At 43.6% G+C, this 27,198-nt stretch overlaps 1 protein-coding gene across 1 annotated transcript in view; it reads right to left on the bottom strand.

Annotated features, from left to right (window-relative positions):
- nav2a (neuron navigator 2a) overlaps positions 1 to 26,691 on the bottom strand; it is a 108,866-nt gene extending 82,175 nt beyond the window's left edge. Inside the window, exons 1-4 of the mRNA XM_083916018.1 lie at positions 26,577 to 26,691; positions 16,475 to 16,592; positions 12,973 to 13,025; positions 262 to 334 (exon numbers count right to left, since the gene is read on the bottom strand). Of these exons, the coding sequence (XP_083772144.1) occupies positions 262 to 334; positions 12,973 to 13,025; positions 16,475 to 16,592; positions 26,577 to 26,648 (316 nt within the window). The 5' untranslated portion in view covers positions 26,649 to 26,691. The remainder of the gene's footprint in view (positions 1 to 261; positions 335 to 12,972; positions 13,026 to 16,474; positions 16,593 to 26,576) is intronic.
- Between the last annotated feature and the right edge of the window lie 507 nt (positions 26,692 to 27,198).

Below are 27,198 nucleotides of genomic sequence, written 5' to 3' on the forward strand. Positions count from 1 at the left end.
TGGGGTAATCAGACCCCCATCAAGGCCTGTATGTTTTAAGGTGTACCGTCTGGCATTAATGTACTGTGTCCAAGAAAAAGAGTTTGCCAATAAAAATGTTCGTTGTATTAATATGCCATTGTTTTTTTGTGCGTTTTTTTTCCATAGCAGGGAGGACAGTTGTGTAGTAGCTATGCCTGGCCTGGCCTGGCCTGGTCTAGCCCAGGTTTGGATCCCCCTCTCTCGGTCCAGTGAAAGCAGAAGTGCAGGAGTCCCGCTTACCCTCTGAAGACAGACCCTGGATGTTGACTCCTTTGGCTGCCAGGAAAGTGAGGCAGGCATCGATGTTCTCAATCTGGATGGGGAGACACGAACACAGGCCGTAAGACGATGCACTCTGGACATTTCCATTTTGAATTTGCATATTTGTTTAATGTGAGGAAGCATGCCGGTCTGCCTTTTGCACGCTTCTCATGAGAGCGTAACGGCAAAACGAGAAAGCGAACACCTACATGTCTATCTAGAGAGGAAAACAGTTGAAATATAGATCCACGCATCCTTCATTATTAATTGTTTTGATACTCATAACAGGCTGTTATAATGGGAAACTAAATCTGTTAATGTTTATTGGATTGTCTTTGGCAGTCGATTCTTCTTTCATGCCAGGAAGGATACATTTAAGCATCTTTGAATGTACTCAGGAAACACACACACATCCTCTAAGGGTGCACTCACACTGTCCTTCCGCACCGGGCTAGAACAGGTTTTGCGGGTAAAGCCTAGTTCGTTTGACCAGTGTGAGTACCCGTTTGAGAAAGGAGGGCTTTTGTAGAGCGCGTTTGCACATGTACGAGCACGAGCGTGCGCATGTGTACGAGCACGAGCACAACGCCTACGGCAGCTCTCACGTCATTTATGTGCGCCTGTTCGGACATAGAAAAAAAAAAACACGGACCATGCACGGACATTTAACAACAACAATGGCGGTGAAAGGTTCACGTTGGTGTGATGCGGAGGTGGAGTGTTTACTGCAGATTTGGTGGATGAAAAGATTCAAAAACAGTCGACAAGACACAAAAACTCTGAGGTCTGTGGAAAGATTTGTAAACAAAGCCACACATCGCGATGACGTCATCAATGTGCGTGGCGTGTTACGGCGTGATGACGCATATGCAGGCAAGAAGCATTTGCGCGAGGCCCAGGCAATGTGAGAACAAACGGGCTGGCCAGCGGGGGGAGAGGGAGGGGGGGGACAAGTACCCTAAAGCCCGGGGCACGGTGCCGAAGGACAGTGTGATTGCGCCCTAAGATTCCACACTCCTCTAAATGTACTGTTTTACTAAGATAAAAGGGGAACAAATGATTGACTGATGGTGGCCGTCATTTTTGGAGAATGTAAGAATCTTGTAGAAGAATATTAGGACTTGAAGGAGGACGATTATTGCAGGATTTTGAGTGAGTCAGACTTGTCTAACTTTAATTTATCCTGTTGTAGCAGTTGCAGTAGGGGCTTTGAAATAAGCTACAAAGGAAACGGCATGGGATTGAAAAAAAGTGTTTCCTCCAAATTACATTAAAATCTGTTGACTAGTTTACAAGAAGAGGTGCCAGCTCACCTCCTGGGCACTGTTGAAGTGCGCCCAACTCCAAATTGCTCGGGGCGGCATCCTGTGAGGCGGCCCCCTGGCTCTGACATCTCTCCATACATAATGCATGTTTAGGTCCTGTTTGTGTGTGTGTGTGTATCAGAAGTACACCTTCTAAACAAGTAGTACCAAAGTCATAACCTCTTCAGAAATTAAAAAACTATATAGACACGTGGTAAGACAGCTTTATATATATTGTTTTGGTTTCATATTGTGCGGTGCAAAAGCTCAATACACAACACTGGCCACATGGAGACAAAGTCAAAACAGTATTCAAACCAGGCAGACTTTCGTCAGCAGCAGGAGAGGCAAACCATCCACGCCGACACAGTTGCTATGACAGCAGCCTTGGCAACCTGAGCAGACTGCTGAGCTGTCACTGGACTGTGAGAGGATTTGATAGGCAGACGAGCTTTGTTTAGAGCCCATGTGACCCATTATACTGCTGGCTGGCCCACACAATCACAAAGTAAAGCACATAAAACAAGTCATCAAGCACAGTCACCGCAGATTAATGGTCGCGTGATCAAAGTTTACCAACTGTTGTTTTCGATGAGCAAACACACCAGGTACAGCACACAAAGATATGGACATGGCATGGCCGTTACTCTGGCTGTTAGGTGGTCCTCTCGGAAAGGCAATTAACTGGTGAACTGACTGTGAATGGACATTTAAAAGCATTTTCCAGTATACACAAAGGTTAAAGAGGTGCTAACTCTTCTTTAGAGCGACATTTATCACCAGTGAGAGTAAGTTTATAACACACTGAGGCTAATCTGCCACAATCTGCTAACATCAAACCCATATTGAAAGTGCAACCGATCAAATATGATCTCACTCACAGCCGAGGGAGTACGCATAAAAAAGCAGCGATGTTCCAGCTGGTTTCCAAACTGAAATACATATAAAGTGTACTCTTTGTAAACGAGGCAGGGTAAGGGCAGCAACCGGGAGGGTCCCGCTCGCTAAAGATTAATGGCATGATTACACTTAATATGCACCGACTAAATATAGATTGACCTACAGCTCCCTCTGTGGTTCTCCTGTGAGGAAGTATCCGACTGCGAGGCGAGAAGCTGAAGTAAGAGCTCGTTTACATCCGCCTCCATTCAAATATGTGAACGTCTGATACCTACATACATACTGGTGTTACTATAGCCACTGTTACTATTTCTTCAGTGCTACCCACATCTACAAACAAACTTCATTTAGTTACATTTACATTACCTCCATCGACTAGCACGTCAACAATATCACTAAGTATGTGTAAATGTATAATTCACCTTCATAAAGTAGTAGAAGAAGAAGTGGTTCTGGTAAGTGCATTACGGTCGTATGATTTCACACTACCCTGTCGAAATATTCGCACTACATGCTGCCTTCACGTGCTATGGAAAAGATGGTCCTTTCCATTTGTAAACTGGAAAAAAACAGTGCCTTGTGTTCAAGTGCTTTTGTTGTCGTAGTGAAATAAAACATGGAGGACCCACAGATCCTGACCCGCTAGCTAGCATCTGCTCTGGGTAGGTAAACCAAACAATAACAGCTTTTTTAAAAATGACATTAAGTGCTAACACATGATATTGAAATTGTCTATGCCCCAACATTGTACAGGCTCCAAAAACTATCCGCCAACAGCTACAGAAAACGTTTAATAGCGTGCAATGCTTACATCATGGCTCTTGAGATGCGCTCCGCCATGTTGAAAAGGTCAAAGGTTAACTCATCTCGGCAACTTGTGTATCAAAATATTCTACGAGCTCCCCAGTGGAAATTACCATGTGAGGGGGTTTTCATGTGCAATTTTGTTGTCGCCCTTTGGTATTTACAAAATTGACATGAAGGCACCATAAGTACCATAGACTGTATAAAAAATGGACGTTCTCCGTTCTCCTAACCAATTGTACTCGCCTATGGTAGTCGCCATCTTGTCAGACTTTAACTTCACCTCATTTCCTCTTACCAAAAAAGGGCATGTATGTGACGCTGGGGGGAGGGAGATACGACCGTCTGGCTAACATTTACCTCTGAGGAGAAGTGAGGGCCAGAGGCTAGCTGTCACTCAAGAGGCCACACCGCTAATTATTCCTAAACTTTAACCTCCAATAAAATAAAATCTAGCCTGGTACAAAAAAAATGTACCCCCCTCAGTGTTGTCATGGAGATATGACCTAAAGATACAGGCTAGAATGTATCTGTAGACACAGCTATGGTCCAATTCCCATGTTAGTGTGTGAAGAGGCCGGCGGACTTCAGGTCACTGATTGAGTTGCAACAGCAGAGCCGCCCCCTTCTGTCATTTCCGTGACCTCTGACCCCGGAAACAGCTGTTAGAGGGGCCGACATATGCTGCTCTTCAAGGTGATACAGCAGAAAACGTACAGGAACAGTAGGAATGCAGACTATGGCCCTCTCCGAATACCACAGACTCTTTAAAAATAAACCTCTCTGAACCGCCGCTCTATCCCCACCGACATACCCAGAGACTTTCTATAATACCCCGGGGCCTAGACTTCATTTGAGTGACTGAACCACTCCCCTACTGGCCCAAATTCCCTGGTATATTTGGAGTTTAAATAGCAGCAGCCTGCAGAAAATGTGCTTCATGGAGATACCCCATCCTAAATGCCAGGCCCGTCCTGCTGAGACACCCAAGTCCTGCCTCTCAGGGGCTACACAGTACATACTGAAACCTCTTTGCTATTTAAAAGCTGCAGGGAGAAACACATTCAACTCAACTCATCTGAGAGCTTACTGTGTTTCAAATCACCAGTCCCTTCATTAATCATCTGTCCCTTTACAAATCCTCCCTTGTGTGTTGTTTTATTGTTGTATATCACTGTGGTCTTCAGTACGTCCCATAGGTTACTTTGGGAAAAGCCTGGTGTGGAAGTTTATGACACTGTGGTGCAGTTTGTATCCTGCTGGGGACCTTTGTTGTTCGTCATCCCTCCTCTCTCTCACACCTCTCTACTGTCTAAAAAATAAAGGCAAAAATGTCAAAAATAAAACCAAAATATTTTTCTTTTTTTCAGAATAGAAATTCAATTAATGACGAATTTGAAAAACGTCTTTATGTTCGACATAGTCAATGTTAAGTTGAAAAATATAATAATAATTTGTCGTTTACAACTTCTCAAATGCAAAGTTATTCTTGATTTTCCTTGATATCATAATTAATATTATATGATCTTTTAAACAAAATAAGCTTTTTGAAGATGTCGGTTTGGGTTCACATATCTGATGGGCTTTTGTCGTCACTTTTGATGTATGAGTTATCGATTGTTCCATCTAAATCAAGCGATCATTTCATCTAAATCAATCGATCGTTTCGTCTAAATCAATCAGATAAAGAAAGAAGAATTATCATTAACTGATACATTAATCAACAATGAGAACTATCATTAGTTGCAGGCTTACTGAAGACATATTAACTGGACATCACATTTAACCAGTTATTAACAGGAATGAGAAAGTTTTACCACCAACCCAGATAAATGGATTATTTCTGTCCACTTTTTAGGCTCATTTCTCTTCTCCTCTCCACAAAGGTGGTGCAAAGACAACCGGTTGATTGACTTAAAACATTCCCAAGTAAAGTTCACAATTTGCTAAAAAACATACACAAATATGCAGCAGACACACATCCAAGAGTAAAACCACCAAAATAAGAGACTACCAAAGAAAATACTCTTGTTCGTTCTCTGCTCAAACTCTTCTGATCTTCAGAACAAAACACTTCTAAACAAGCCAAGGGAGAAATCCACAAGCAGCTCCTACTGTACCTGCCTGCGTGTGTGATCTGATCCTGCAGTGTGACTGCTCTGCCTGGACTCACACCTCCACCCAGGCCACCGTCACCTCCTGCTCTGCTCCGGCAGCAGCAGCAGCAGCAGCAGCACGGGGCGGGCTGGCCAGCCAACAGCCCTCTGAACAAATACTTCTTCCTATCACAGGGATGCTAGCGTTGTGTGTGTGTGTGTGGGTGTGTGTGTGAGACAGAGAGAGAGAGAGAGAGCTGGAGGGAGGGAGAGAGGGAGGGAGTGCGTGAGCAAGAGCGTACGCATCTGAAGCAGGATTTGACTGATAGGAGCTTTTGAAGACTGATACTGAGGCCGATATTTTTAAACCTTAAGCAACGGGTTTAAAACACAGACATCTTATTCTTGTCAGAGTGAAAAGGTCTTTAAATCAGTATTAAGAGCACCAAGACCCGTGAAGTCTCTGAGACTTCATCTCCCAGAGTTCCTTTGGAAACTTAACGGTGTCGCCTGTGTGACGTCAGTAGATCGACAGCTCTCACCTGCAGTGATGCGGCGTGATGCCTTCACGTGCTCCACACCGATAGGAGATCCGAAAAGAGAAGGGGGACAACGTGTAGAGCGCCGCTAACTGTGCGGTGCATTTGATTTTAGCGCGGGTAAGTCTCCACAGACACTGTGATCGTGTTTCTGGGCAAAGCAGCAAATACAAGGGCTTTCCTCAGTGGGTCATGGGATCAATCAACATTGTTTTAACTCAGTCTTTGATAGATAGAAACTTAATGATAACTCTGGCAGCCCTAAATTCTGGTCTATGACAACAACTGGGATCGCTGGGATCTGGGATCATGGCGACGTCACTACAACATCAAACACGACAAGTGGTCAGACAGGTTGTAAACAAGCCAAGAGTTTAACAAGATCATCTAAACCACTTAATTTCGGACACCAACGTGTCACTAACGATCCCTTATTTCACCGGCAGGTACAGAAGTTGATTAGAGGTCAGTCTGTATACTGTGGTGGATATTTACAATGGACAACTCAGGAAATCATTCTACCATTCGCCTTCGTTTGCTCTTCCAAACACGGACCTGAGGGTTAACCAAAAAAGTGCCAGATCACCTGACTGCTCGTGTTTTTGGCTGCTTTGACTTCAGTGGATGTCGCTGTGTTTCCAGATCTCAGCAATCAACCGGAATTATTATCTTTAAATGGTTAACTCATTACAAAGAAGCACTGTTGATGATGAATTCAGGGCTCTAGCATACAAAAAAAAGCCCAGCAGTGCAGACGTTCCAGATGTTTTATCCACACTGAAACAAAATGATTAGCCGACATGTGAAAAACCTAACATTGGGCCGATATGCTGCAGCTCTGCTCCATCGGTCTGACTCTAGTGTGACGACAGAAGCCTCATTGCCGAGAGCTCTCGACCATTTGACTCTCTATCTTGTGGATTCTGGTCACGGAACATGCTAGTGAAACAACGCACGCTCAGTATGTGGGTGTATCTGTGTTTATGACTGTGTGCAGTTAAATATGCCAGTATCTGCCCACACACACACTTTCCCTTCCTCAGGAGGTTTCACGCATTACAGCTAGCAGCTCACCTGCTCACCTTTGACCTCTTCTTCAATAATTCTCTCATTCTTGACTGAAAACATGTGTGCAGAGGTTTCAACACCTCGGGGAAGTGCTGGTTCTCACTACTTATTGATAAAATGATGCACAAGCAGCTATGATTCACATTCATGACGCAAAAATCACAACTTCAGGCAGCTTATTCTGTCTTATTGCATTTTTATAGAGGTGTTGTTGTGTGTCTTTATGGCTGTAATTATGTAACGGTCACTGTGTGTGTTCTCTCATTTACTTCAGCATACCTAAAGAGGTTTCTTGTTGTTATCTCATAAGATTTATTATAATATATAAACTGTTTTACATTTTTCTAATTATCCTCAGTCTTCTTTCACAAATAAAAAACAACAATGTCCTCTGGCTACATCAAAACTGTGAGCAGCCCCTGAACTGTGAGCAGAATAACTAAAGAAAAACTGCTTTTATTTGTTTGTCTGAAAAGAGGATTACAATTATTTCTTGTTTAATTTTATTTACAAAAGTTTGTGTCGTATCTCCTCTGAATGGACTGGAGTTACTTATACAAGAAAGGAGCACAGTATGTCTGTGTGTACGTATCTACAAGGGCTGGACAGAATAACGTGAACGCCTTCCTATGCATCATGTGATCACAATCTCATGAAAAAATTAACATATGCTTCACCGCGGTAGCCTTTTGTTGCAGGGATGTTGTATTGGTTTGCATTATTCAGTCGGGTGTTTGTTATTTTGTTCACCTTAAGTAGAGGTTTGTTTGTCGCAGCCCTCATGATGTCATATGTGTGTGAATAAAAGGCCTGTGTCCTCTGATATTAAGGTTTGGGGTTTCATATATTTGTTTGCCTAGAAACAATCATGTCCACCATGTGATCAACTGAGTTCTGTCCAGGTGGCACACACACACACACACACACACACACACACACACACACACACACACACACACACGCACGCACACACACGCACACACGCACACGCACACACACGCACACAGAAAGTGCTGCTCCCTTTGATCAAACATTTACCAGGCCCTATGAATCATTAATAAAACATCTTTTGGGCCTTTTCCTGCTAACCTTGTGTAAAGCTTCACCATCTACAAAACCACCGACATTCATCCGTGTCACAGGCGCAACCATCCAGCCACCAGTCACAATCCGTGATCCTGACTGTGCAGACAAAAGTTTCACGTAGTGCAGAGGATTTTGAACATGATAGCATGCAGGTAACTGAAGAAGGAGAAATACGTGGCTAATGCCAGGCTTATTCCCACAGTCTACATCCTGTGTGTCAGACTACTGTCAGGCCGATTTAACCACCGGTTTTCATCCCAACTCAACACATATAGCCGCTTTGTCAGGACCCGTGGCTTGGTAGCCCTGCAGGTAAATCTTTGACACCCCACTACGGTTGCTGTTGTATGGATTTGCAGCTGAAAGCCTGGTGCGTTTCACACCGACGCTTAAGTTTGCCTCGCGGGTTGGCATCAAACACCCAGGGCCGTGACAAAAAGACGGCATTTGACGCCCTAGGAATGAGAACAGGCTGGTTTAACATGCAAACATCAGCAAAGAGCCTGACATAAAGTAGGGACATTCCTCTGTGACTGCTGATGTTGCCATCAGTCTGTTTTTCATCCAGCCCATTAAACACCTGGTCCTGCTGGTTTCTACCTGCGTGGCAATCCGTCAGTCAACCTCCTTTGCCTCTCCCGCTCTCTCTGTTGCAGCAGTAGGAAACAGGCAGGTTGGAGAGAATAAAGCAGTCCAGCCATCAGAGTATTAAGAATACAGGTTATAATTAAACCCATGAGTGGGTCCAAGCAAACATGGTCTTATTATACAAAACCGCACTCTTTCTTCCCAAATATCCAGCAGAGACGTGAAGCCCAAAGTACTGCATACATCTGTTTATTTATTTACCAGACACTGCACATTAATCAACATTTCAGTTTTCCACCTTAATGTAAATGTGGCGGAGTAAGCGAGTGGACTCATTTCCACCTGTCGCCCCTGTAATGGATTATCCAATCATTTCTAATGTAAATATAGTTTTAAAGTGTCCAAAAGCAAAATCATCTGCTGCAGGCCGTGAGACAATGTGATTTAAAGGTTCAGTTAATGCAAATTACAGGAACGCAGACATTTCTACTCTCACCTAGAACGTGCAGATTGTTTTGGTTTTATTTGTCATTGTTTTGCAATAGAAGAAGAATTACTTTATTTATCCCGCAACGGGGAATTTTTTCACTCTTATTATTAATCATGTTACACACACAGGCCCGAAATACACACATGCACAAACAGGACCTATACATGCAATTAATGGAGAGATATTAGAGGGAGGGGGCTGCATGTGACCGGCGCCCCGAGCAGTTGGGGGTTCGGTACCTTGCTCAACAGCACCTCTCGCAGTGCCCAGGAGATGAACTGGCACCTCTCCAGCCACCAGTCCATGCTCCATACATGGTCCACACAGGGACTTGAACCAGCTACCCTATGGTTCCCAGCCAAGTCACCTATGGACTGAGCTACTTCCGCCCCCAATATATCACTTCAATCCTCATACAATGGAGGTGAGAGGAATTTCATATGTGGTGAGTGCAGCAGTGGAAAATTCCATTAAAAAACAACATCAATATCTCTTTGAGGGTAGAGTGTCTTGGTACAACATGCTTCGAGCTTTCATGTGAACTCCTTCCTATCAATGAAACAGCCCCTTTAAATTCATCTCAACTTTAGAAAGTTGCTCCGTAGAATCTGAAGAAAATGAATCCATCAGTAGATTTTAATAGCACTGAATGAAACGAGGAAAATTGCTTATGGAAACATCTGAGTGAAGCCTTGTTTCACTTGCAGGTGAAATCTAGTACATTTCAGAAGCTGCTGCTTTAACGTGGGATGCTTGGACGAGACTTTGTTTGCGTGCCTCCGTGTGTGCGTGGCATCCTGTGTGGTTTTAACACCTCGGTGTCAGATCAACACCCTCGCTCTGCGCTGACGGACGCACAAACAAACACGCACAAGCGTACAGAGAAGCCTGCCTGGGTGGCAGAGGAATGACCCGACGATGGGGGTCCGTTTAACGACGAGGAGACAGTTGTAAAAACAGCGTCTCGCTCCAACGTGGATGGCCAGCATACTAATCAACCAGTGTGTGAGAGAGAGAGAGAGAGAGAGAGAGAGAGAGAGAGAGAGAGAGAGAGAGAGAGAGAGAGAGAGAGAGAGAGAGAGAGAGAGAGAGAGAGAGAGAGAGAGAAGTAAGAGTGCTACAGTTTATCCCACTGATGGAGCTTATTTCCATGTTTATTCGTTTAGAGATGGAGGTTAAGTCAAGTGGCGTAATTGGCAGCAGCTTTGGAAGCTTTGGGGGTTTGAAAGCAATGAAATCAAGTGCAGTAAAAGTGGGCTCTCGTACTTCTCCACCCCTCCACCCAGCTGCCAAATAAACTCTCAGGACCTGTGTGTGTGTGTGTGTGTGTGTTTGTTTTGACAGTATAACAACACACAAAGCAGACATTTGCATAATGACTGTGGTTGCACCTGCCCTTAGCACTGCTTGAGTGCGTCAGATTTTGCTTTAAAGATAACAAACCTACCGGGATTATACGCAGCGATCCAAAAATACTCACACGCGCTCAAACGCTGCAACATCTGAGCTCATCCGAGCAAAATAAAAGCATTTTAGACTTTGACAGCCACTATCCAATACACAATATCATATTGCTTGAACGCACACTTGAAACACATTTTCCCCATCTTGACTGACACACACACACACACACACACACACACACACACACACGCGGACATTAAGGACACAATCACAGACACTATTGCAACCACTTGATTTGTCTCACAAGTATCCTGCAATTTCCTTGTCTTTAAAATAAAAGCTGCTGTGTTTGCAGATGACAACAGGGCTGGACGTTAGCGAGGCTACACAGGATGCTGCTAACAGCACAACAGAACCGCAGAGAGACTCCCACTGAGACCAAAGAGTGCAAAACGCTCAATTACAGGCAACTGTGTGTGTGCGTGTCTGTCTGTGTGTGTGTGTGTGTGTGTGTGTGTATGTGTATGTGTGTGTGTGCGTGTGTGTGTGTGTGCGTAATCAGCGCTAATGGTAAAGGCCTAATTGATAGTGAGTGGGACAGGAAGTAGAGAGGTAGGTGAGCCATTTTCAAATGTGCATGTCTGCGGTGGTAGATCACAGCTGTAACCTACGCTGCAGGTTGAACCTCTTCTGGAGCAGTTCAGATCGAAACCTGCCGACAACCTAACTACTGACCAATCAGCTCACTGGAAACATGAAGTCATCGTTAATACGGGATCCTGACATCTGCAAAAAGTCCCGACATTACAATATACTGACAAGTAACGAAGAGACACATATATGTTTATATTTGTTCCAGACTTTTGTATCTGCATAATTATGACGATTAAATGCTGCACTTTAATTGTGCAAAGTTTATTTTATGTAGATGCTTTGAAATAATATGAGGTGACTTTCTGATGATGAATGCAAATAAACACTAAACCCTCTGTTGTCTTTTATTAAAAACAAGAATAAACTCACAGTTAATGAAGTCCTTGTAAATTAAAAATGCAACACTGTGGTCGAATAGACCTTATCTGGCTCTCTTCACAGTCTCGTATTACTTTTAACTTTCTGTATCAAACATTCATAATAATTTGAATCAGACAGAAAAGCAAAACATATACAGTCTATACTAAATACGTAATATTCCTGTTTTTTGCGTGTGTTCCCACAGCTTCTATTTCTAGTTGTGTGATTATATTGTAACCAGTACACCTCCCTGAATATCAGTTTATGCTGTCGCTATAAGCACATTTTCCCGTGGGTATCTCATTTCCCATTAAGTACTTCATTCATTTTTCTGATGACATCTCTTGTAATTAAAAACTCTGCCTCTTTCACATGAACACGCTCGAAGCCGGATGGGAAAACCCGGAGTTAACTGAGCTAGTTGATAACCAGCTTCGTCATACCGGTTACCCAGGATGATCGATGGTGGGTTAACCCAAAGGGGATACCTTTTGACCATGCTTGGTGGTACATGTACTTACTGATGTACTTTAAGGGCTTAATTATCTACAACTGTGGAGAGTTTTATGTGGCTCACGAAGACATCATTTAATCTGCACCACGACGCACAAACAGCAAGATGTCCTAATACAAATACGGCTCCTTGTTTGCAATGGAGAGGAAGGGTTCAGTGATCAGCTGTGTTTCCACCTCCTCCTCGGTTGTTAACTGTGTGTGTGTGTGTGTGTGTGTGTGTGTGTGTGTGTGTGTGTGTGTGTGTGTGTGTGTGTGTGTGTGTGTCTTGTGCTTTTAACAGGCTTCAGTAGTCTGGCTGGTGGCCAAAAATAGCCCCCTCAGCTGGCACACTGGCCCAATTTACGACCCCTCACATTCAGCGGAGGGCAGCCCTGCCCAGGGCACTGTCGGCTCATTTCCCACAGAGAACACTAAACTGTGAAAACACAGAGATCCCACCAGCAGCATTACAAAGGATATCCCAATTACATATCTGCTAAATATCACTGCGGACCAAATCACAACATAACTGGCCGTAAACATTGGCTTTGTCATCAGCACTGATGCCCCCTGCATGATTTCTGTCCTGCAGACGAGAGGAATGCTCTCTCCTTTGCAAGTGTAATAAGACGAGGCAAAACTGGCCCCAAAACCAAAGCCTGCGATGCTTTCAACTGAGCGGCTGCCAACTGCTAGAAGTCTGAGCCAGAGGTTTCACGGACTGCAGGCCGCAAGACCACAAAAGTAAAAATAAATGGACTAACCACCCACCAGTGAATTTCTGCACCGCGGCTCCCAGCGAGGGGCCACATGAGTCGGTGAGATGGGACATCAAAGAGGTGTTCACACACAGAGGTAAATTTCCCGACGTTCAGCAAAAACAAACTTAAAAGGTCACTTACCATCTGAGAACGGCTCTTTGGACAGCCATTGATGTCGCCAATCTTCTCATTGGCTGAGGAGAGACAGACAGAGGAGGCAGAGACAGAGGGATAAAAGAAGAGAGAATGAAAACTGTCGTCAGGCGCATTCAGTTGATGGAATCCCCTCTTTTATTTCCAGTGGAGATCCCTAAGTGTGTGAGTGTGTGTCCCAGACAGTTCCTGGCTGAGTGAGGAGAGCAGAGGTGTTCCTCTCCCCTCCCGCTGAGACATGAAACGCTATCTGGTCACAGCAAATGGGAACGGGGCCGCTGGGGGCCCGACCGAGATGTGTGCTACTTCTATTCAAAGGCTGTGTGTGTGTGTGTGTGTGTGTGTGTGTGTGTGTGTGTGTGTGTGTGTGTGTGTGTGTGTGTGTGTGTGTGTGTGTGTGTGTGTGTGTGTGTGTGTGTCTGTCAAGGATTCCTCCCATCTATTAGAGGCCCAGCCCACAGCAGCTGAGACACGATCATCAGCTCACAGCTGACAACTGTGCCAACAGCACAGCCTCCTGTATCAGGAGGCACTGTGAGGCCCACAGTGCCTGTGAGGCCCACAGTGCAGCTCCACCTCAGGACCACGCACTGCACCCCCTACCCTGTGAGGAAAATACTCCTCTTCCTGTCCGGTGTATAAATACACAGTGTCTTTTTATGTGACACTGGACTCAATGGACGCTTACAAACCAGGCTTTAGAGCTTTTTGGATTGTGAAACCCTTTAAACAAAGCTATGTTGACTTGTGATCCCTCATCACGGGCTCCATGTTTGCATGTACTGCTTTTTTTAAGCATCTTCTATAAAAACATTTTGTTTCATAAGGATAAGCTTATTTTGAAAGAGAGATCTCATTGACATTGCAAGAGTAGACTGTTTAATAAAGTTAACTTAATGCAAATGACCAATAATGATGTGTACTGTCGGCCAATGGAAGGGTAGATGTGTCTTTATTTTTCTTCTGTAAAATAACTTTTGACTTTAAACTCAGTTTGCTTGACTCAATTAAAAAAGTGTTAGAAAAGCTGAAGTAGTTACTCCCTCTCCACTGTATAAACATGTCTCTGTCTATTTACTGGGACATGAATAAAAATAATGCAGTACGGAGAAGATTTCAGAGGTTTTTAAATGTTCCCAGGCAATTCTTTTTAAAGCACCGTCATGATAAATATATTAACAAAAACACGTCCAATAGAATCCCATACTTAATGTGAATACACATTTAGATGGTCGACGATATAGCACTACTTCTGTTGTCTGTGGTTTATATTTCCTGAGAAACTGCACACAGAGTTGACACCCACATCCTACAGCTCTGTGATCTCCACATACATAAAAGATATGTGACCGAAATAAAAACAAATGCCCGCTACATGTTGTCTGGGTGACTAGTGCAGAGCAACAGCTTACAAACCAGCAGCCAGACTACTCCTGTACAAAGGCGTCTTTGAGAAGACTGAGAGCTGAGGACAAAGTAAAACATCTCATGTAAGACTTGCCTCAAGGACACTTCAAGAGGACTTTCCTTGTGTCCTTGCTCTGGAGTTTTTTTCTCTTCCAGTGCCCTGCCCTCAAGTGTGACTTGGTCAAAGAGATAAACAGGTGCCACATCCGGTCCCAGTATGGCAGTTCTGACACCGGCAGGCCGCTCCGGTTTCGCAGGCGATTATGTGGTGTGAGGTTTTATTCCAGGAGGCAGGAAGGCAGGAGGCAGGCAGGAGGCAGGCAGAACAGGTGAATGGACGTCTCTGGCTTGTGTTGTTTTCATATGAGATCAAAGCAGCGGCGGTCAGCTGTCAGAGTGTATATATTGTATGTAGGTTTGATGCTGGGAGAACACAAAAATGTACTGGTGGAAAACTTTTAACAGAACTCAGGAAGTTTACCTGCATTTTGACTGATACAACCAAATAATAGTTTTAACCAAAAGTCCTCTCTTAGGAGGAGAACTTTCTGTTGGTGCAGGAATAATCAGCTTCAGTAGTGGTGAAGTACTAGCTAGAGCGTCACTGGTTGGCCAAACACAGAGTGAGCGCACAGACATAGTTCTTCAATATGCTTACGTTTTAAAGCACAAAATTAAAAAACACTTTCATTTTGAGGGTTCAAGTTCATGGTAAGATTTCACGAAAGGGCTGACCAGGGCATCCAGGTATGCAGGATGGACAGTTACTGTTGTTGAAGCAACTACAACCCTGGGATCATCAGAATAACCTAAGCAGCCAATGTCAGGAAGCCGGAGCCAGTGTGGAAACGTATGGTATGGGGGGTGGGGGGGCTGTCGAGCATGTGATGTAAATACATTTTCCGTACAATTTATAAAACGCCCCGAGCCTGATCCAACTCTCACAAAAGAATCACATGCAACAGCTACAGCATGAGACCAGTGAGAGTCCTCTCTGTGCAGGGTGAAGCCGTACTGAGCATAAGGAAGCCTAAATCTGGGTCAGAGCACATGGGGAAGAGCTGGGAGCGGACAGAATCAGTGACATGCTGAGTCACCGGTCAGCTGGTGTCAACGCACTTCAGCCTCGAGGCTGTCGGCACATGGAATGACAGGCAGAGGACGACGAGACGAAAATGACAAGACTGACGCATGATGACACGGACGGGTGTGAGGGTCAAACACACAGAGGGACAGCCCACTTTCACAGGCTGAATGTCTTCATAGTGTGCTGTTGGTTAACTTGCTGTTGAAGGATCAAAGAGTTTCCTGTTCTTTTCATAAGACGCAACACGATTCTAAAGGCGGGTCAAAGTGAAAGGTAGATTTGTTTAATTGATTAATTGGAGAGGGACTGTAATTAACATGTATGTAAGACACCTTACAGGTTAATTTAGAAAGGAATTTTTCTATCATCAGGACAGACTTTATGGGCTTATCTGGCCTGTTCTTTCCTTATGTTGCGGTGTCATATATTATCTATACTTCTGTCCTTGCTGAGGACATATTTTGTCTAAGACTGTGGCTCAGGAGGTAGAGCCGGTTGTCTGGTAAGGTAGAAAGGCGCTGCAGTATATCAATGCATTCTATTTATCATACTTCTGTTCTTCATCCACACTCATCATCCTTACGAGTTTGTCTTTGTTGAATGACATAAGAAAGTTTTTGAATCGTACTTCTTCAGGTTCACTCGTGAGCCTCAGCTCAAACCTGAAAAAGATGGATTTCTACAGTAACGTTTAGTCCTGACTCCATCAACACCAAATGAAGAAAATGGTTCAGTGGTGCAGGTAAAACTCTCTGAATGATTCACACTGAAACTGCCATTTAAACATCAGATAATAGAGTTAAAGTGTTTCAATCTGTAACATCAACTCTAGCTCGCAAAAGAAAAGCTTGTTATTTCACGATGATGTCGCTCTTTTGTAACTATTTGTTTGATAAAGGTCGGTCACATCTTTCATAGTAACTAAAGACATGTTTCCACGTGAGCCGAGCTGGCTTCCTTTTGCAGAATTTGGACTCAAACGTGTGTTTTCCTTACCTACGACTTGTATGATCTCAGCCAGCAGCACTCCGTCCGCGACGTCTGTTTGCAGGTCCTTGATCAGGCGCTTGTGTCCTGACTTGGCAAGGTAGTGGTTGGCCCAGTCCGTGTAGATCTGCGGTCAGACACAAACACAAACCACGCCGTTGAGTTATGAGCCAACAAAAATAAAATCCAGTCCAAAACAGGGGACAGCCCCGTCAGGTCGTCCGTGTGTTTCCAACTCCATAAACACTTGAAAACTACAAAAGGTATAAATGGTTGAAGCAAATTCACGGGGTCTAATAAAATAACAACATGGTTGAATGGGAGCAGAGTAGCCCTCTTTCTTTTGTTGGGGCTCCGATCTGGCATATATCCGCGTGGTATTCAAATTGGGGCCATTGTGCTCAGCCAGGGCATTCATCTCGCAGCGCACGGCGGCTGTTTTCAATGGGCCATGCTGACATCACTCTCTGGGGACAGAAAAGACCCTTCACTGCCTGGGGGGAAGGAGAGAAGGGGGGGCAGAGCAAGCATCTGAATAATCTGAATAGCTTCCTTCATAATCAGTCGCCAAACTCTTTCTCTTTTCCCTCTCTCTCATCAAGAGGAGTGAGTTTCTATTTCTGGTGAGATAAAAAAAAAAACACAAACACAAAGGTTGAAGTGAAGTTGCACAGAACATTATTCCTAATAAAGAAGAAGTTATTTTTAAGGGACTGACAACTCATGAATCAGTGTTGATTTGCAGCATTGTCAGGCTTGTCTGTAAACTGCTGAGCGTCTGTTTAGCAAGTGAAACTTCAGAGCAGCTTTCCCCCCGCGGGGATCTGAAATGTGCGACAGCTCGACTAAATTAAGACGCCTCTCCCTCTACAGTATGTCTCACTATCGTTTTCACACAAACAAGCGTTCATTCAGCCAGGTGAAAAAGGATCACAGAGGAGAGATGATCAGTATGTGTAACTAACCGGATTACTGTCTACTCTCTGAAGTACTCTGATTTCTTCAGTTTCATGTAAACCAGAAATGTTTCAAGCTGGACTATCATGGCGTACATATGTGTGAAGGTAAAGTATTGCTGTGACAGCAGTGCTGCGGGATTAAGCAAAAACTCATTACTCATAGTGATGTATCCTTGTTTTCAGAAAAATGAAATCCAGAGGAAGAGTTCAACTGAAGGTAGAATCTACTTTGGTTCAGTTTCTTTTCACACAGAGAGAAACCCAAGTGGTCTAGAGCAACAAACAACTACTAATACGCAAGCTGTTATAGTTATAACTGTGTCCAAACCCGCCTAAATTAACCGCACCAAGCAGAAAAACAGACCACAGTACAATTTAGCACGACTAAGGGCGCACTCACACTGTCCATCCGTACCGTGCCCCGTGCTTTAGGGTACTTGTCCCCCCCTCCGTGGGCCGGGACGGTTTGTACTCACACTACCTGGGCCTCGGCAAATGCTTCTTGCTGCCTATACATCATCACGTCGTAACACTTCAGACGCATTGATTGACGTCAATCGCGATGCGTAGCTTTGTTTACGAATCTTTTCATAGACCTCGGAGTTTTTGTGCGTCTTGTCGACTGTTTTTGAATATTTTCATGAACCAAATCTGCAGTAAACACTCCACCTCGGCATCACACCAACGTGAACCTTTTCTATGTCTGAACAGGCGCACATAAAATGACCTCAGAACCGCCGTAGGCCTCATGCTCGTACGCGTGCGCACGCTCGTGCTCGTACATGTGCAAACACACTTTACTATAGCCCACCTCTCCCAAACGGGCCGTGGTCTGCAACCATACTGCTCCTAGGCAGGGTACGGTTGCACTCACCCATGTCAAACGAACTAGACTTTAGCCGTAAAACAGCCGATGGACAGTGTGAGTGTACCCTAAAATGTGCCTTTAGTTTGAATACTGTTTACATTTTTCCACAACTGAAAATATATTTGTAAAATTCAGTTATAGTTGCAATGTAAAGGTTAGGTTAAAAAAAATGTGTCCACTCATTTACAGTATGTTCTACATGTTATTCTAGACTGGTGTAACACACCTCTGTGGTATTTTTCTTATGTCTATTTTGTCTATGTTAATATTTCATTATTTAAAATCACTACTTTTTATAGTGGTAGGGCTGCCTCTATATTAGAGAGTTTCTCCCTGATATTGCATGTCATTATGACGGTTTACCTGATGTTCCAGACATGTACATTCAAGTTGTTTAGGTTATGCTTTAGGCTCTGCAGGCCTCTCTTACCTATATGATTAATGCACTTTAAATTACTTTTGCAAATTACGTAAATGTCAGCCTGTCTTTAAATTGGTAGGATAAACTGTGGAATGTATTTTTATATATATGTGTGTGTATACAGTATAAATATATATATATATATATATATATATATGTGTGTGTGTGTGTGTATATATACTTATATTTGCATGGTCAGTTTTGCATTTTCGTACTCTACATTGAGATTATTGATCACGTGACCTCTCATGGGTGCTTTTACGGAGATGTGTCTCCCCACTTTGTTTTATGTCTGATGAAGGACTGGGGCCTGAAACTTTACATGGTGCATTAAACGCTATTTGGAGCAGACTCTGGTGTCTGGACTCACTGTTTATACACTCACTTGTAGCATCCTTAAGATAAGTAAGCCATGGCTCCAAAATAAGGTTGAGGGTAGGGTGGAAATCTAAATAGGTATGTATATAAAGGATTTCACATAACTGTATATATTGTTTTCTTTGTATATATGTGTGTGTGTGTGTGTGTGTGTTTGTGTGTGTGTGCGCGTGTGTGTGTGTGTGTGTAGCGGGAAGGGACTACAACTTACGTTTCATTATGCAGCCCTGTGATGCAAGATGACTAATGAATAACCCTTGTAACGTTGCCCACATTTTACAGCAGCCAGCAGTTACCTGGTTGTCCCTTTCCTACAAACCTGCTGTCAGACTGACCTGTGTATCCTAAAGTCTCCCAGTAACCTGCTTTCTTGTGTGCATGCAAACTTTCTAAAGGAATTCTGTGAAATTCAAGTGCATCTATTATTGCTGAATTAGTGCACAGCATTGTGAAAGTAAAACCTTAACACGGACACGCAACACGCACGGTGAGGCGTGTGACAAAGACGTGACCCTTTATTTCTTTGTGTTTGTACTGTAAACAGACCCGGAGCTTTTCTGCCGCGCTACTCATCGGATGAATCACTGCTCTCATGATGGATTACAACAGGTGTGCGCACATCAAAGGCGCGCCGCACACACATACACACACACACACACATACATACATGTACTCTTCTCTACACACAAGCTCAAATGCAAAAGGTTTATGAGAGAACATGACCACACATTAAACTCAAAGAGCCTCGGAGCGACGTGTAAATCACACAGGCTGCATACCCAACTACAAATGCACGGTTAAAACGGCCTCTTGAGTGACACACAGAGCTAAAAAAGCCCTCAAACTGTCGGATTAGGCTCTATGCTTTCAATTCACACTCTCAGCTGGTCACACAGAACAGGAAGCGCAATGTTCAGGGGCTTTTGTGTGCGTGTAAGCGGTCTTTGAAGTAGTTTCAGGCAGGTAAATTGAGGGGTTGGAGTGTAATTAAAGTTGAGGAGAAACAGGTAGCTGTCAGTCACAGAGGTAGGGGGGCATGGGGAGGTTGTGAGAGGAAAGAAAAGGGTTTAGTGTGCAAGTCACGACAAGCTCCAGCCTTTTAAGTCCTTAAAAATCAGACTTTTCAAAACACACTTTGTGACAAAGAGATTCTCGTAAAAGATTAGAAGCAAACAAATCGAATATTTAACAAATAAAGACTAAAGACATTATTGTGTCTAGTATGAAAAGCCTTGCTTCAACTTACAAAGCACATCTTCACAGAAGCATCACTAAGTTTGCGGCTCTACTGAGATTTAAAGCTTCTTTCATCTCATTGTTTTGTTTTTTTACGGCAGCTTTACTGTATAACCACGTCTCAACTCTCTCAACGACCTCATTTACATCTCAGACAAGACAAGCTCTGATAAACCTGACTGTTGGAGACTAACGTTAGCGACCAATGTGGCAGTCCCTATGTTCCCACGGTCTTATGTTCTTGATATGAACTAACATGAAGGAGATTGGTACGGGTAATATTTGCAGACATCTGTTCAGCCAATAGGGAGATATCAACAACTAACAAAAAAAAAGGAAGAAAACTATCTGGCACACAAGTTTGAGGGCGTAAGTTTCAAGTGTATAACATCAGTAAGTCTCCTGAATGAGTCAAATACCGTACCGTGCCCAAACAGGTTTTACGGGTAAAGCCTAGTTCGTTTGACCAGTGTGAGTGCAACCGCACCGCGCCTAGCTGCGGCCAGCTTGCCGACATCAATGCGTGTGACGTGTTATGGCGTGATGACGTATATGCAGCAAGAAGCATTCGTGGAGGCCCAGGTAGTGTGAGTACAAACGGGCCTGGAGGGGGGGACAAGTACCCTAAAGCACGGGGCATGGTACGGACAGACAGTGTGAGTGCGCCCTAAGAGGATATTGAGCTGAGGAACACAGCACCCCGGGAACGTCGCTACGCTTCCACTAACGCTAGCGACTAGCTAGTTAAGTTAGCAACTAACAAAGAAAGTGGAACATTAAGCACGTCATTTTTCTCAGGACTTGGTGGAGACCAAAACAGAGATGAAATAAGAATGAATATTGCACTTTATATTCATTAGTTGAACAGAAGCAAAACTAAATATGCGCGTTGCTCTGTATATGCGTAAAAAAGGCAACTGTTAGCTAACACGTTAGCCATAACAGCCGTAAAAGGTTTATTGTGTCAGAGCTGTGTCGAGTTCTTCTGCCCCCTAGAGGCCATAAACATAAATTATTGAAGCTTTGACTCAGCAGCTAATTTCAAAAATGAAACTCTTATGCCGTATTTACAAAACTTATATTTTAACCAATACAATCAGCAGTGAGATGTCTAATGTGTGGATACGAAATGTCATTTAAAACATTAGGACTTAATAACTTGTAATCATTAATAATGGAAAGAGCCCCAGTGATATACAACTTTACATTTGTCTATAAATCAAAGACCATGTTAATAATTCAAACTTTAAAAAGACATGATGCATTAATCTGGATCATGCATGTTTAACCACACAGTTATTGCAGCTTCTGTGATCTGAAATTACTTGAAAGGTCAAAGAAAGAGAAGGGGGGAGAGCTTATGAGAAACAGCCATATGATCTATCTATATGAAAATCATTTTAATAAGCTGCTTGTTTGGTAGAGAGGAGTATCGACTCCATATTGACTCAATATCTATGAGACAGCAATGAAGTGTCACTGACACAGACCACTCTCTAGATCAGAGGGAAGCTCTCTGCATATTGAATAGTAAATTTAATCAAAACTCCCCAGGGTTTTAAACGACTGATGAATCTATATTGTAATTATGTCAGAAATTTAATTCATTGCACAGATAAGAGGGCGACAAAGAGGTTAAGTGGTCGGCATTATTACCTCAAAGAACGGTCCACGCAAGCCGAAAGAAGCATAATTGAGGGCCCATTCTGTGTCGGGTTGGCTACTGAACAATTATGTTATTGTACCAGATGAAAATGAGTATAAAAAAACCTGTAAAATAGCAGAAGTTGGCACTGGATGATGGGTCAGAATCTTATTCTTCCTTTACGTATTCTGTGATCAGATGAGTGCTGATCTAAATCAGGACTCAAAATTCTTGTGTGGCTTGAAGTGTGCGGCCGATTTCTCTAAAATGACAAACGGGCTTTCGTACAAATGTTTGTGCAGATACCTCAAAATACGGTATTGGGTTAAAGTACCACAGATCCAAACAAGGTCTGGATTATCCTGGTTTATTTTCTGTGTGATGTTTGGTGTGCTAAACAGGACAGAGGACAAGGTCTCACTTGACACATTGGACGTCTTTACACACGAACATCACTCACATCCACGTGTCACCACCGAGTCACTGAGTGATCCATATCAACGACTCTGATGATAAACAGATACATTTTCCAAGAGGGAAATCCCTCCATTCCCAAAAAACTCCCACTAATCCCGACCCTCTCCTCGTGGGATCGAGGGTCTTTTTTTAGGAGCTGTTAATTCATGTCAGGGACATTCCCGTCACCAGAGTGAGCAACATGACACTTACTCATTCACAATGTCAGGGCCTTATGGAGAATGTCATACGTGGCCTTTTCAGGGCTTTTTTGACCTCCTGGTTTGGGAATTTGTCTCCTTCATGAACAAAATCTTTTCGGTTTTACCAGTGACCATAAACATAAACAGTGAAGTCCAAAGGTATTTGGATATTACATTTCATTACATTACATCTACTTAGCTGAAGCTTTTTCTCCAAAGTGACTTCAAATAAGTGCATTTAACAATTAGGGTATAAACCAGAAGAGCAAGTAATAATAAAGTGCGTTAGCTTCAAATAAGCCAAACTATAGAGTTCCACAAGTAAGTGCAGTTTTTTTATTTTTTTCGTTCAAATAAATCGGCTTCTTTGCCGTGGTACAGTCAGATGAGATGTGTTTTTAGCCTGCGGCGGAAGACGTGTAGACTTCCTGCTGTCCGAATGGATCGTTACATACTTTCTACTGTTTTGCTCTGAATTTCAGGAAACGTTGACGATGAATGGCGTCGAGATGGAAGTGCTGACTGACGGCTTGTGTGCAGGTCCTCGATGGCTGTTCACATGCAAATTGGAGTAGAATAGAACTTAGACCTCATCAACAACCGTGGGAGTAAATGGCTACCAAATAAAGAAAAACATTAACTGTTTAACACCATATCCACAGTTTCAGAGAGACAAAACGAGCTGTGTCGCTTTGTCCAAATACTTACCACGGAAGTATCACGTATTTAACGTTTCATTAGTTTTACTTGTTCTTGTTTAATTTAAACTGTGTGATTTCTAAATGATATTAGCCTATTCTTTTTGATGCCTTAGATGCTTTTAAAGTTAAATCATTTCTGCACTTTAAGGGATTGTTCTGTAAATTTCATTGTACTGGTACAATGACAATAAAGAGAATTCATTCATTCATTCATTCATAAAAGAATAAAGCCTGAAGTAACCCCTCAAGAGTGGGCTAAGGCTATCTACAGAAAATTGATAGTGTTGCATATGAACTTGCTTTGTCACGCGTTGCATGAAAGCTGGAAAGCCCATGTGCATGTTCACATAATAATGCCTAGTTATAGCCTTCGAAACTGACAAAGAGTCAGTTCTTTAAAGCCTGTGACAAGCAGCAATGACTCAGTCAGACAGCTGTGTCCTTTTTCGCTCTCACACAAACACACAGATCTGCTTCACATCCAGCACCCCCACTGCCTCGGCTTGCTGAGTCACCGGCCAGCGTGCGATGCCTACAGAAGGGCATGACGCATACAGGTCATGGCAACAGCGCTGGGCGGAGGAGGCCGAGGACAGCCAGGGCATCACACTGAGAGTGCCCTTGACTTTGGAGGTAAAAAAAAAGTTAGTTGAGTCTGCTCTTCTGGTTGGCTCACCTGCAGGTGCAGATGTAAAAGTTGAGCAATGACATATCTCGAGTGACGCTGATTACAGCAGGAGGATCAAAGCAGATGTGCTTTAATATGTGTGTGGCTGTGTGTGTGTGTGTGTGTGTGTGTGTGTGTGTGTGTGTGTGTGTGTGTGTGTGTGTGTGTGTGTGTGTGTGTGGGTGTGTGGGTGTGTGTGTGTGTGTGTGGGTGTATTTGTGTGTGTGTGTGTGTCTGTCAAACTATCACTCAAATTACTTCACTCTCTCTCTGTTGTTATTTCAGTGCTTTCTAAGAAAACACTGCATCAATGCTGTCGGGTCTAGAAAAAACACTTTAGTTTTGAGGATGATGTTGATGGATATTTTATTTGTCCTCTCATCTTCATCTTCAACCGCTTATCCGGGGTCGGGTCGCGGGGGCAGCAGCTTTAGCAGGGGACCCCAAACTTCCCTTTCCCGGGCCACATTAACCAGCTCTTACTGGGGGATCCTGAGGCGTTCCCAGGCCAGTGTGGAGATCTAATCTCTCCACCTGGTCCTGGGTCTTCCCCGAGGCCTCCTCCCAGCTGGACGTGCCTGGAACACCTCCCTATAGAGGGGCCCAGGGTTCATCCTTACCAGATGATCCTGAACCACCTCAACTGGCTCCTTTCAACACAAAGGAGCAGCGGCTCTACTTCGAGTTCCTCACGGATGCTGAACTTCTCCCCCTCTCTCTAAGGGAGACTCCAGCCCCCCTCCTTTATTTGTCCTGTTGGGTTTAAATTGAAAGGATCCAGATCTTACTGCATTTATTACAATTTTCCATGTAGAAAAATCAGTCACAGCCAGCCTCAATCTGCTCAAACCGGGTTCCTTGTGACTACGATGTGAGAGTCGGACCTTGCTATCTTATAATCTAGTAACTAAAACTAAGTATTTGGTTTATGGGTTTGTTGGAGGCACACAGAGATGCACAGCATGGTGGGAAGCATATAGATTCAATTAGATAGAGAGAGTCAATTCAGTTGGGCACTGTGTACGTACGTGCATTAATCTTTACATAGCTGTACATGGTAGGAGCTACGGAAATGTCCATTCATAGGACATAACTGCGTCCCGACTGGGGGTGTGAATCCCAACTATCATGAAACTATATTATATTGATTCTTTGGTAACTAAAATATGACATGACATTTTTTTATATTGAGCTCTTCAGGACATTTGAATGAAAAACAAGCTATTCCTGTTTTTTTTTTTTAAAAGAATAAAATATTAGATGGAATTTTCAAAATAAAGGTGCGACTTAAAGATGATGATACATGTATTTGCATCAATGACATTGAGTTGCTGATCATTTGAATTGATATACCGATCCAGACTGATGTACTATTGCACCCCTGGCTCCTAGGAAAACTATTTTCACTCTCAGTATAACTTATTACGTATTATCATGATTTTTGAGATGAATCAAGTCTGTTTGGTGTGTTCAAAGTCCAAATGATTTGCCGATGAGCCCTTCATTTAAGTGAGTTCATGAACGCCACAACAACAGAATGCATTCCTTGCTGTGACAGCCGTGATATGCTGAATACATTCACACATGTACGCGTGTACACCTTGAGTCTGTACATTTTTAGCCCGGCGATGATGCTTGGCAGTGAGTTTTGAAACCGTTTCATAAAAGCGGAGTTTTCTCAACCTGTTGAGGACCATTAAGCCTTTGCTTTGAAGTTCAAGCATGAAAAATCACAAACCGACACATGACAACAGTAACACACAGTGCTTCGGGTCCGCCCATGGAAGCACAATTCTCTCACATACGTTGACGGTGCACAGCGTCCCAGAAACAATTACGTTGATAACTTCAGGACTATTAGCCTTATTACATTCAGGGTTCAGTAAGCAACCTTAAAAGCGCTGCACTTAACACGCCATTATGAACTAATCTACAGACCCGAGCAAGAGCACAGCAAAGAGAGCACAGCAGAACCCAAGCTGCTATGAAGTGCTATCTCTCACGAGTCCGGACTTAAAACGACTCTTATTATAACCTCAGGTAATGGCACTGAACTGAGTGCTGAGTCTACAGAAGACATGATCTGATAACAGTGCTTTCTTCTACCTTCATGAGGGAAATCTACCTTGGCAGAGCCAGTTAAGATGAAGGCCTCCTTCACCGGCCATGTTTAGGACATCCTGGGGTTTATGAGGTAGAACCAAATCCCAATAGTGAGCTTCCATTCATCCGTTGAGCTCACAGTGTGTGTTACCTGCCTCTCTGTCAGGGGGCTTCTCAAATAATTTCCCGGCTGCTCCTGGAGATCTGGCTCTGACCCTGATGTTTCTATTTCAAGCTGACCCCTTCCTCTTAAGTCTGTTTCTCTCATAACTCCCAAGTCCCCTCGGTCAATGTCTGCGGTAGATACAAACACTTAACTGTGAAGGGTTTCCTCCGTGTTACTGTCTGTGTTCCCTTCGTGCATGCTTCAAAATGAACAAATAACTACAACGTCTTACTTTTCAACAGGTGGGCAGTCTAAACAATAGCCCATGAACTCTGGACCCCCCTCCCCTTCCCTCACTGGTTTCTTACCACTTTGTAGTTTTTGCAGGAGAAGCGGCTGTGGCTCCTGGTCGGCACCCTGAGGCTCCTATACTCTGCCATTGGGGTCCGTCAACCTTGATAAAGAAAACTAACCGGGCAACGCAAACAACTGGAGATCCATGAACGTCCTGGAGACCGACAGGCGAGCGCGCTCTGTCGTTAAAGGCGAGCAGGAGCGGGTAAATATAGCCACACTTGATGACTCTCCTGTCCACCTCACATCTCTCTCTCATCTCATCTCATCCGTCCTTCTGGTTGTCTGCATGAACAGGACATGCTTTGCTCCTCTTTTGATGTTCTTCTCTTTTACCTCTGTCTCATCCCCCTTAACAGCTTCATAGTGAGGGCCTCTCTAACTCTACACCGTTTAAACCTCCCTCTTTCCCTCCCTCTCTCTCTCTGGGTGTCATTCACTCTGTCTGAGTCAGACACCCTGACTCAGTTGTCTCCTCTGCTGCTGGTAGAGAAACATGGAGACATTTTATTTTTGTCTATAATAATTAATGTGAACTTTGCACATCCTGTTAACACACTGCATATTCTGCACTTATCAATTCTAAAACAGCTAGACTCTACACACTATTGCGTTTGTTATAGCTTTTAATTGTAT

Source organism: Echiichthys vipera (assembly GCF_963691815.1).
Source record: "Echiichthys vipera genome assembly, chromosome: 1".
NCBI lineage: Eukaryota > Metazoa > Chordata > Actinopteri > Perciformes > Trachinidae > Echiichthys > Echiichthys vipera.